Source organism: Myripristis murdjan, chromosome 13 (genome assembly GCF_902150065.1).
Source record: "Myripristis murdjan chromosome 13, fMyrMur1.1, whole genome shotgun sequence".
NCBI classification, from domain to species: domain Eukaryota; kingdom Metazoa; phylum Chordata; class Actinopteri; order Holocentriformes; family Holocentridae; genus Myripristis; species Myripristis murdjan.
Window position 1 is genome coordinate 34,330,204 of NC_043992.1, and position 12,234 is coordinate 34,342,437.

At 45.3% G+C, this 12,234-nt stretch overlaps 1 protein-coding gene across 8 annotated transcripts in view; it reads right to left on the reverse strand.

Annotated features, from left to right (window-relative positions):
* The window catches only part of robo2 (roundabout, axon guidance receptor, homolog 2 (Drosophila)), a 187,413-nt gene that overhangs the window by 55,438 nt on the left and 119,741 nt on the right, over positions 1 to 12,234 (reverse strand). For 6 of the 8 annotated variants that reach the window (XM_030067020.1, XM_030067018.1, XM_030067016.1 and 3 more), the window contains exons 5-7: positions 12,042 to 12,180; positions 2,704 to 2,840; positions 1,443 to 1,454 (exon numbers count right to left, since the gene is read on the reverse strand). In XM_030067020.1, coding sequence (XP_029922880.1) covers positions 1,443 to 1,454; positions 2,704 to 2,840; positions 12,042 to 12,180 — 288 coding nt within the window. The remainder of the gene's footprint in view (positions 1 to 1,442; positions 1,455 to 2,703; positions 2,841 to 12,041; positions 12,181 to 12,234) is intronic. The other 2 variants (XM_030067021.1, XM_030067015.1) reach the window with 1 other exon arrangement.

Consider the following 12,234-nt stretch of genomic DNA (forward strand, 5'->3'; position numbering starts at 1 on the left):
GAGACCAACACAGCTGAACACAAAATATGTATTTCTTTCTTGTTTGGCTTTTTCTAGTACCACGAGTTTGATCTCAGGCTCACGCTGTAATTCCAGCTCTCCTCTTTATCTCCCTCTGTATCTTTTAAATTGTTAACTATCTGAAAAATGAATAAAATACTTATGGAGAGGGGGAGGTGGGCGCGCTTACAAAAAAACGGAGGGAAAGCCCATACAGAGAAACACAGATCAAACATGCAGACAGATCAAGGGGAAGCCAGTGTGTGACAGTTTCACAGCTTGGCTCTGGGCTAACTCACACTGGTCCTGTTTTGATTCAGAGCCCCTTAATGACATGTGAGAGCCTCCTTCCTGTCCCCTCCCAAGGAAACACATGATCAGGCCCCCATATTTAATTCATGACAAGTCACATCTGCCCCGGGTTGGAGAGGGCTGAGTACAGACCTCCAGTCAGGGAGAAAAGAACAAATGGACAGACAGACTGACATTCATACAGTACACCCAGACACACACACTCACAAGTATTTCTTTACGCCTTTATATCCCACGTTCAATCATATTTTATTCAGAAGTGTACGGCAATTACTGTCTCTTTCCCACAGGCAGGGTGAATGTATAATTTCCTCCTTCCTCTTGGAAGCTGACAGTTTGTGACAATCGTAGGACAGCAACTGCTGTTTTGGCAAGCGGGGTCCTGCCACTGAGGCAGTGTCTGGGCTCCGTCTGCCAGTCAAGCTTGTCTTGACACACACTTCTGCCACTCTCCCTCGTTCCCCTGTTGTCTCTTCTGCCACGTATCTCTCTATCCACCTCTCGTTGCTATCAAACAGCACACCTTTCTCTCCACATGTTCCTTCTCACTCTCTCCATCTCGCAACACATTAACGTCGAAACGTGTATCAAATTGCTCTGACTCAACCTTCTCCTCGATCTATAGGGAAACGTATTGAGATTCTCTGCTCTATCTCCGGGCTCAGAAGGAAAGAAGCCTGTCCAAGATACACAGATCTCAGCTCTGTGTTCCAGAGCCAAAAATCCACAGATGGCCTCAAGACGTGCAAGTTAAACAGGTCCTGGTACAGCGGGGGGACAACCATATGAGACAACAGACAATGGTTATGTCTGAGACTGTCAGACTGCAGGCCTAATCCACTCAAAGTAAAAGACAGTGACTACAGTGTAGACAAACTAAAAGTTAGTGTTTTTACAGGTTAGTAAACTGGGTACGGGTATAAGGACTACAGGACAAAATCTGCAGGGATTAGGTAGCTTCTTGCAAACAAAATTTGGGGAAGAAAACCTGTTACATTGTGGTACAACATCCGTGTTAGTCAAGTACAGTGTGTTATGTCAATGATAAGTGATTGTCAAGCAGTCCGATTCAGGAGGATGGATGAGGAGAGCATGCAGGATGGAATCAGATCAGAAGGATGGGTACTTACCAACGGGGCGAGCTGGAGACACAACAATGGAGGAGTGGATAAAAAAAAGAAACAAATTAAGAAACAGACACACAAACATATAAAACAACAGAAGAGGAACAGAAGAAACAGAAGAAACATAATCAAATAAGACAAAAAGAAACCAAAGTCAGAATGAATGACATGTTGTGTTGGGGGCAACACATCTCTGGCACATGACAGAGCCGATCCAACAGAGGGCTTTTGTCCGCCACAGAGCACTTTCCCTGGTAAGCCTTTTTCTCAAGTCCCTGACGGACACAGGCAGCCTCGAATCAGCGCCCCCTGGTGGCCAAATGTCTCCAGCATCAATGATGGTTTCTGTGGGGCATCTGCTTCCAGTGCTCAGGGGGCAAATAAACGGTTGGATCCTCTCTGTCTGCATTAATGAAATCTACATCTCTACGGGTGGCGTGTTTATAATAGCAAGGCGGGGTGTGTGTTTGTCACTGGCGCTGATGGACAGAGCAGGAGGAAGAGAGCAAGGCAAAGAGAGAGAGGCGTGTGTGAGAGAGGCTGAGGGACGAGAGTATGAGAGGGGCTGCAGCTACTGAGGCCATATCCAGAGGAGTCGGTGCAGCCACCTGGTGTTTCCTCTGTGTACATGTGGCACAACCCTCCCACCACCACTCCCCTCCTTTTCAGCAAGACACTAGGGTTCATGTAACGCCGACATCCAAAAGGGATAAAAAAAAAAAAAATCAAGTCTACCCAAACCCCGTTTTACCTCCCACCAGCCCCCTGTGTGGCCTTAAAGCGCTCCACAGAGACCGTAAATACTCAGCTTTAATGGGAAGAAGAGTGGTGAAAGAGGGAAAATTATGGTTAGAATGTTTTTATTAACCTTGCAAACCTTGGGTGCGGGGCCGGCGGTGTGCACCAGTAAACTGTGAAATGGCTTTGCTGACTGGGTGGTTACAGCGTGGAGGATAGCATGGCTAGCAGACCACCGTGAGGGGGGGGCTGGTGGCGGTGGGGTGTGTCGACGCTGCACTTGGAAGTGTAAATAATTAAACGGATTCATGGACTGTCCACATCTCTCTTGGCGGTGGGAGCCGGCGTGCTGGACTTCCATTTGCGGAGAGCAGACCCTACGGGCTGAGCTGCCAATCTAAGCGTCGCGGCGGTATGCGAGGACAATAACCTCAATGGTCCGTGACTTCTCTAAATGTTGTTCTCTAGGTGTGCGAGCTAATGTAACAGAATAACAAAAGGACGGAGGGATGGCGGACGTGTGTCGTACCTCTGACGGTGAGCGTGGCCGAGGCCTCCAGCTTGCCCACGCGGTTTTCTGCCACGCAGGTGAACGTGCCCTCATCGCCGGTCGTCGCCTTCTTCACTCTCAGCACGTAGTCGTCCTTGTCGTACTTGATCTCGTACCTGTGAACAAGGACGCAACATCATGAGATTCAAGCCGCCTGTTCAGCACCAACAGCAGATATTGTCAATTCCAGATTTGAAATTTGATCCCCTGACAAATAATAACTGCATCGGTATTTCACCCGTGCCTGTTGAGGTATCTGACGGCAGACATGAAAAAGAGTATTTCCCTCTCGGAGAGGTAAACAGAAATACTAAGAAACACAACTGTTCACTCTGACAAATGGAGATTGCAAGGAGGAAGATCAATTATTCAACAATGACACGCCGTACAGAGAGAGGTGTGCTTTCAGCTGGAACCCCCCTAACTCTTTCAATATTCATAAGACGTTCCTCTGAGTGTGTTGTGTGTGTGTGTATGTGAGCTCGTCTTTGCCTCTGTCTGAGTCTATGTGCGGCACAAGCGTCGGAAAGCACAACCGTGTTGTATCTTCATAGCGCTACAAACTTCCTATTGTCAAACACTTGAAATTCACTGCATCTCGGAAGCACTCTGTTTAAAGTCAAAATTAACCCTGATTTTTATTACACTGCAGTAGTCAAACGTCTGTGAAATCGATGTGTGTTGGTGTGCCTGGATGTGTGAGGAAATGTATTGTAGTTGACTGAAGGGGGGTGCTGCTGCTTTGGTTTGTTGTTCTAGTGTGTAATTGGAGGGGCTGCTGGCATGGCGGATGTGTGATGGCGGTCTGACAGCCCGACAACTGTCCGCTGTCCACAACCTGCCACTCACAAACACCGAGGACTGACTTGGAGGGTCTGAGACGCAGATGAACAGATAGAGAGCCACAGCGATGGCCGTCACTGTCCCCCGACCGAGGGGCCGCCCGAGGTCACGTTTCCAGACCGCATATAACGTCATACTCTCTCGGCAAGGCTGTCCTTACTGAGAGAGTTGAAGGGATTGAAAGCTTTGAAATTGAAAGCTTTGAAATTTTGCTTACATCCATTTTTTTAAATGTCAACATACGTTCCTGTGGTTTAAACAAGTAATGAGAAACAGCTGAGAGGTTACACCTGGGGAAACTTGTACTGATGAAGGGTGAATTCTCAGTAGACTGTCCCAATTAGCAACTGTAATCCTGCTGGAAGATCCACGTCTTTGTAAACCAAAGTCCAACGATGGAAGCAACGTAAATTGGATCGCAGTTTTTACCTGGGTTGCACCAACACCTAAACTTTGAGTAAATTACATTTTCTATGTTAATCTTGTTGCGCAAAACTTGTAGCCAGGGTTAAATCCAAATCTTCTATTTTAATCTTGGTCTTACTGATCAGTAAACCCAGATTGACATTTTTTCTGTTGCTCCAATAAGTTATCTTGAGAATTAAATTAAATTTCTTTTACATTTCAACACTTAAACATCTCATATTCTCAGGCTACTTTATTGTATATACTTAGCCCTTATTGTCTTTAGTGTATATATTTCGCATATTTAGTCTCTATTGTATATACTTTTAATTTTAATTTTTTTATCTGCTGTAACGTGTGAATTTCCCAGTCTGGGATCAATAAAGTATACCTATCTATCTATCTATCTATCTATCTATCTATCTATCTATCTATCTATCTATCTATCTATCTAAATTAGGATTCAATTTAAACCTGCCAATGTTTTTTTTTTTTTTTTTTAAAAGACATCAAAATGACAGCATAGTTCAGATGCATGTAGCAAAATGAAATCATTCCTCACAGGAAAATCAGGGACAGACTCATGAATTTTTTTGACTGAATCGAAAAAGTTGGCCAGTGCAGAGACGCTGTCAGTGTGGTTCCAAAATAATTGAAATGATTACCTCTAGGCCATGTGCTATGGCAGTGCGGTGTAGGCTACTTTGTTATTATTGCCAACTTACTTGGTTCTGTCCTGTCTCAGAAAATGCTTTATGTTCTTTTTAAATCACATATAATTCACATAATAGTGGACAAACTAAAAACTGATCATTTTAAACCTTCACTAAACTTTGATTACCCCTCATTATAGGATTATTCTAGGCCTTATTGGTGCAATTTAGTTGATAAGGTTTGTAAATACTGTAAAAAAAACATGGCAATATGTTGGTCAATGGATAAAGCCACTCACTATGGTGTGTGCCAATGCTTCTGAAATGACTATACGGTGTACAGACAAAGGTAGTGTGCTATGGTCCATTTCCCTTGCACTGGGAGGGACCTCACTGCTCTGCCATCAGGTGTACTGATGGCTGCTTGCCACTGGCAGCTGCAAAACTAATCTGTCCTGTCTGTCCATGTCTCACTTTTTTCCCCTCCTGTTATGACATTTCCTGAGCAAGTGTTCAAAGGCAGCTTTATTGAAGCGCATTCCTCAACTCTGACTGCCAGTTCCACCTCTCCACACAGGTACTTAAAGAGCCATAATGATTATTTGACTGAGTCATGACTAAATGCTTTGTTCTAGAGAGAGGGGATGTACAGTACAGTTCAGGCAGTGGAGGAGGATGTGAATAAGGCATTTATTGTTGAGCAGAGTGAGTGGCATCCAAAGGAATGACACAGCACCTTTTCAGACAAGCCCTCTGTCTGATGAAAAACAAACAAGGTAATGGAGAGAGCATCCTCTTGGACTCTGCCCTCCAGCTAGGACGGAAAGCACAACGTGAACTCCTGACTTAAAGGAGGTGGAGACAGAGTGACAGGCGTAGGTTAGGGTTTAGAGAAAACAGGGGAAAGCTGCAGACATTCTCATCGCAGGAATGGAAACGAGTCATATTCCTCTGACAGGTTCCCACAGACTGACATCTGCATGACCGTGCCCTCGCAGTGTGCAGGACACACACACACACGTAACGCACATTGGACACAACACACGCATTGTTCTGGGTCCTGTCTCCATCAATCTCTCAAAACAGTACCTCAGGCTGGTGCATGACTTATTAGAGGGAAACATGAGCCCAATCAATCTGTAATCAACTTCCTATTTGGAATCAGCTTAGATGACAAGATGAGTGGAAATACTCAGGGATAAGAGGTAGTTGTGGCCACACACGCATATAAATACACACAGCAAGGGAACAGTAGCTCTTTATTGTAACGGGCTGGGTGGAGGGCTCTGTTCTCTATTAGGGAAGGAATGTAATTACACATGTAATAAGGAAGGGCTGTGGAAAAGATAGGGGAGCCAAGCTCACCCTGCTGGCCTCTGCCTCCATTTCAACCAGAAAACTAACATGCACAGACACTCGCACAACAGACAATTAAGTACACAATCACACAGTCACATAATCACATATCCACACATGTGCAGCGTCATTCACTCCTGCATGGACTGATGGGAATGTAAGCAAATGCCAAGACAAAGCCACATTTTTTTCTGGCTTTTTCTGGCTCAACTTGATGTGCTCACTGCACAGGGCAGACCACACAGGGATGACATTTTTTATTGAACACACTTTAAGAGCATTACGTCTCGAAAATCCTCGAGACTGTCTCGGAGCCGCTGCCTTCAATCTGTGTGTCCTAAGAGAACACAGTCACCCGTGGTTCCACCTGGAGACCGGTGCCACGTTAAGAGCATCTTATCTCTCGCTTGTGTGGATGACTGTGTGCACGTGTGTGTGTGAGCACGGTTTTGTACAAAATGACTCAACCTGAGAGGATCTTATCTGCCTCATCTTGTACAGTCCACGTGAAGGTATCGGGGAGTGAGAGCGGGTGGGGGGTCCATTGTGTGTCAATTGTGAGCAAATGAGTCAGACTGGAGATACAGGGCTGATTCCAGCTTGCTCTCCAGGCTCACTGCTCTGACACCAAAGTTCCCTCTCTGCTCTGTTTCACCCTGGCAGCCTTATCCAGTTTCACACCGTCTGACTGCCACTTCACCTCATCCTGATCAAAAGAGCTGGAGTCTACCTGTCCAGGCCTCGTCAGCCGTGAGAGGGAATCAATTAATTGTTACCACCTCTCATCTTACCGCTGTAAGGACGTGTGCCAGAGCTCCACGCCCTCCCTGCACGTCTCAGGCCAGGGCAGAGCTTAACCTGAGCCCACATCTTCAACCCCAACACAAAAAAAAAATCTGTTCAAACCCAACGTGAACCTGAAGGATGATGGCTTTTTCTTGGCCCGAGCCCACCTGGAGTCTGAAATGGGCATTAATTAATTTGTCCGGTAGATAATAATCTTGCACAACACAATGGTTTTTCCCTCATAACTCTGTGGGCTAACATACAGTTTGACAGCTGAAGAGAGGCGCCTGTGCTGGTCTTTGGCTCTGCAAATGCGACAGAAAGAACAACAACAAAACAAACCGAAAAGAAAATCGCATGAACCAAAAACGTCAACGCGCACTCTATTCAGCCTGAACCCTGACCGACCCGAGCAATCCTTTCCCAAATCAAGCCCAAACTGAACCAAACAGTTTAAGCATCTGGGCCAGGGCTTTCCCCGCAGTCTGAATGAAATTTACAATATTATCTTGCACTGATCTAAGATCAGCGTGGCGTGATTTCAACCCGCAATGGTTAGGTTGGGTCGGGGGGGTTTGTGGAGGGGTAAGCTGATCCTAAATCCACCCCTGACTTGACAGAGTGACTTGGACCCAGGGCCAGAGCGCCATGGCAACGGTGGCAGCCGTGGAGTCTTTACTTAGTCAAAGCGGTTTGGAGCAGACGCCGAAGCTCTACTGGGAGATGTTGCAGATACAGCAGGAAAAAGGAACAGCAAAGTACAGCTCGCTGACAGACGCCTGGAAGCCTCTCTTACTCTCTCTTTGTGAGTGTGTGTGTGTGTGTGTGTGCGAGGAACAAAGCATGCACAAACAGCGCACACACTGACACACACGAGAAGACTGTACGTGCAGAGAGAGTCAATCACTTTCTCAACACGGCAGGAAAAAAAGGATGATTTTTCCATCATTTCAGTGAAAATAACTGAAACACACCGATACATAATGAAGGCTCGACTATAAATCTGTCTTCAATTAATAAAAGTCGCGTATTTTCTATTTTTATATTATAAATTCTGAAAGTGACTTTGTTGTTCACACGTTCAATGTCAATACAGCCTGAAAAATATCTGAATAAGAGACTCACCCTATCTGCCACCCTGCTCCCCAACCCCCGTGCACATGGGCTCTCATGAATACCAGCTGGATCCACTTATATATCAGTGGAAGTAATGGAGACATGAACCATAGCCTGCCGTCTTTTCATTCTGCTGAGTTGCGGAGGTGAGAAATTACCGAAACTGGACGGTCAGCATAACACAGCCGCTCCTGTCACATTGGCTTTAACAGCTCTCTCAAACAGAATGACCCACACACCTCCATCATACGCACACACACACACACACAAACACGCAGTGAAAAGAAAGGCTTCTCTGGTGGATGGTGCTGGGGTGGTGTTGCAGGGGTCAAGGGGGACAGAGGGCCTGCATACAGATGGACCGCCAGAGTGCAGGAGCTCTGATAAAGGCGGAGGAGAGGGCACCAGAGGGCCGGAGCGAAGAAAGAGGCAGAGGGAGACCAAAGGAGAGAAAGATTTGGGCCACACACAGAGCTGGTTGGCAGTGGGAGATAACACACGTTGGCCAAGTCTTTTCACTGGGATTTACAGACTACGGCTGAATCTCTTCCTTCTGGAGACCCGGGGCTCTCTAATACTCCCCTCCTGGCTCTCTGATGTGGGAGAGGCAATTCTACAATTTTCTCGTAATTCTGCAGAGATGCTCCACAGACTGTTTTACAGCCACTGTTTCTCTCTCTCTCTCTCTCTTTCTCTCTCTCTCTCTCTCTCTCAATTTAAAATCAATTAATACAGCTGTGCTAAGTACACCTACAGCTCTACCGAACCTCACCATTTAATGTACCATTTCAATCCATTTACGCCGGCTTGTGCCAGATTGTGAACTCAACATTTTCACCGACTGAATGAATACAACACAACACAAATAAGAAACAATGTACTTACAGCCTGACTTGAAAAAAAACATATTTGAGTTGAACAGAACAGAACAGAACAGAACATAACAGACTAGAGTAGAATAGAATAGAATCTCATTGCACAACATAGACGTGTCGTTAAAACAAAAGAAAGGCAAAAGAAAGTAAAGTTGAAACCTACGTAAGGATTTTTAATCATTCTGGTTCCATGGTTTCAAGCTTACCCTGTGCCATACCATCTACTATCTGTATATTTCATTTTCCATATTTATTATTTCATCGGTATATCTTACATTTCAACACTTAAACACCTCATATTCTTAGGCTACTTTATTGTATATACTTAGCCCTCATTGTCTTTAGAGTATATACTCTGCATATTTAGTCTCTATTGTATATACTTTTAATTTTAATGGTAATTTTTTATTTTATGCTTTTATTGATGATGCTGCTGTAACGTGTGAATTTCCCAGTTTGGGATCAATAAAGTATACCTATCTATCTATCTATCTATCTATCTATCTATCTATCTATCTATCTATCTATCTATCTAATATGTACTGAAAAACACACATTTGACCTATAAAAAGCAAAGGCTGTGCGTTCAAACAGCTGAACTGCTCACATGACCAATCTCTCTGTCAGCTCCTGTAATTGAATCCACTCCTTTTCTGTCTCTATCAGTTCTGCCCCACAGAGGCTGATGCCAGTGCCATCCTGGCATGGTTTATGTCTATGTGCCAGTGTGTGTGTGTGTGTGTGTGTGTGTGTGAGTTTGCCTCCGAGGCTGCTAGGGCCACCAAGCACATTAAAGGCCTGTTTACTCAGCTGAGGCTCCATTACCCCTTCTTCCTGGTATGAAAGTTGCACACACACACACACACACATACACATGAGTAGACATGAACACACACAAAACAGGGTAAAGTGGGGAAGGGGGTTGGCAAAGACAAGTAGAAACAATTTGATGTTGAGGAAGGAGGGGTGTCACCAAGGCTCCCTCTCTCCACAGCTTATCATAGTAATAAGGACGGTGTAACCTTTTCAGATAAAAAGCAAACAAAGACACTGTCTCCACTGCACATACAAGTGCTTGATCTTTGGGTCTTTCATTCTTTTCCTCTGTGGTGAAGACCACGACTGACACAACCTCACCGTGTAATGAATACACTGGCTGTGGTAGAATAGCTGTTTTTAATTTTTTTTTTCTTCACAGTGCTTATTATTCTACTATTCTTATATGGGATTTTGCACAATCCCTCTGTCAATCACCGAGAAACTCTGTTTGATGTTTATTAACGGAGGATAAGCACTGAAGTAAGCGGGAACACATCCTCACTTGGCAACATTAGGAGTCGTCACTTCGGCGCGCAACAAAGACGGTGGAAAATGTCACAATTAGAATATCGCAGCCTTCGTGCACGCTTCCTGCTTCAAAGAAAAATTGGGGGAATAAAGATAGCGAAGAAAACAAAAGCCCCTCACATTGTAATTACAAACACTGTGATATTTATCAGTTAATAATTTGGCTGTTTCCGTTGCCCACGTTCATTTCTTTTGTTTTTTTTTTTTGTTTTTTTCACAAACCAATATGATTGTACTTCAAAGGGATGATATGGCGAGCAAGGACACAGTCACATGAGAGTCATCCTCCTCTGTTATAATCACAACTCTGTTAATTAGTACACACAAAAAAAAAAAATGAACTCATTTCCAGAGCCAACTCCCTATCAAAGACATGAGTGAACTACTTTATGTGTTTGGTTTGGCGCAGCACTCCTGTCCCACTGCCCAGTGAACCAAATCCTTATCAGACACAAACAACGTGCCCACGCTTGGCTCGGCGGCGAGCCTTGAGAGATGTCAAGTCCGCCGAGTGTGTGTGTGTGTTTTACGAGGTGATCCAAGCAGCTTGTGACTGGGCTGCCGGCTGGGGAGAGAGCACCGGTCTCTTTGAGGTCCGGTCCTGACAATGACACCGCTTGTCGACTGAAGCCAAGAGCCGGCACACAGGACCGAACGAGAACACTATCACGGCATCATCAGGAGTTTCTTACAGGATGTGAGGCGAACTAGCTGGCACTGTGCTCGCCTGTCCCAGCAAATCACACACTTTTATTTTATTTCTGTTTCTTTTTGTCTGCAGTACAGGCCAAAAGTTTGGACACACCTCCTCTTTATTTTCATGACTATTTACATTGTAGATTCTCACTGAAGGCATCAAAACTATCAAAACCATTTCAGGTGACGACCTCTTGAAGCTCATCGAGAGAATGCCAAGAGTGTGCAAAGCAGTAATCAGAGCAAAGGGTGGCTATTTTGAAGAAACTAGAATATAAAACATAAGTACATAACTCCACATGTGTTCGTTCATAGTTTTGATGCCTTCAGTGAGAATCTACAATGTAAATCGTCATGAAAATAAAGAAAACGCATTGAATGAGAAGGTGTGTCCAAACTTTGGGCCTGTGCTGTACGTCCGTCTCAGTGTGTCATGTCAGCGAGGCCACGCAGCCTGAACGGGGTTAACGTGTGGAGGAGGGACTCATCGCCTTGTATGTTTCTGAAGTCAGTGCCAAGAATTCATCTGAACAGCAGCACCTGTACAGAGACACTCTGGGGGTCATGTCAGCTGCTACAGTCTGTTTCTCCTCCTGTCATTCTCTCTCTTTCTGCCCTTACCTGTCTACCTGTTTTCTTCTTCTGTCTTTCTAAATGTCTGCCTTTCAGCTTGCATGAGTCTATCCTTGCCCGCTTGCCCGTCCGTCACTTTTAATTGTCTGATTGCCGGGCTCCACATCTGTTTGTCTTCATGCAGAGCCCTTTCTTAAATTCAATCCGATGCTTTCAGCCTTTGCCGTGTTGCCTGAGTTGTCTGAGGCACCCGAGGGTGGAGCACGGTTAGCCACAATGTGTTATGTGTGTTGTGAACAGCCTAATAGGGCTATTTAATGCCCCCTGGCAGCCAGGCAAGGTGAGAGCTGCCAGTGTGAGTTATCATCAGTTTCAACCAGACAAACAGACTGACGGCTCCTCCACAGCTCCTCTGTACCACACACACACATATACATATATGCTCACTGGCATTCGGAGAAACATGCATGCATGCCTGCACACACACACACTACACAATATTGAGCACTGAACCGCTCAATACTGCTTGGACATGAAAAGTGAACTATTAGGTGGTTAGACCCTGTGAGATACTATTGGATCACTGTCTCAAAAGGAAACGTCTCTCCAGAAGAGCAGAGGAAGACACAGAAAGGATCATTCTGGATCATTTGGTGGTGGTGCGTACCTGCCACGGGGGACATCGATGTCGTCCTTCCTCCAGCGCACATTGGGCTGGGGGTCTCCCTGCACCTGGCAGCGGAACTCGACCGTCTCCTCCTCCAGGATCACCTGGTTGATGGGCCTTCGCAGGAAGGTAGGCCGCTCTGCAGTGAGGACAGAAGAGCACAGATAAGAGAAGGAGACCATTTCATTATGTA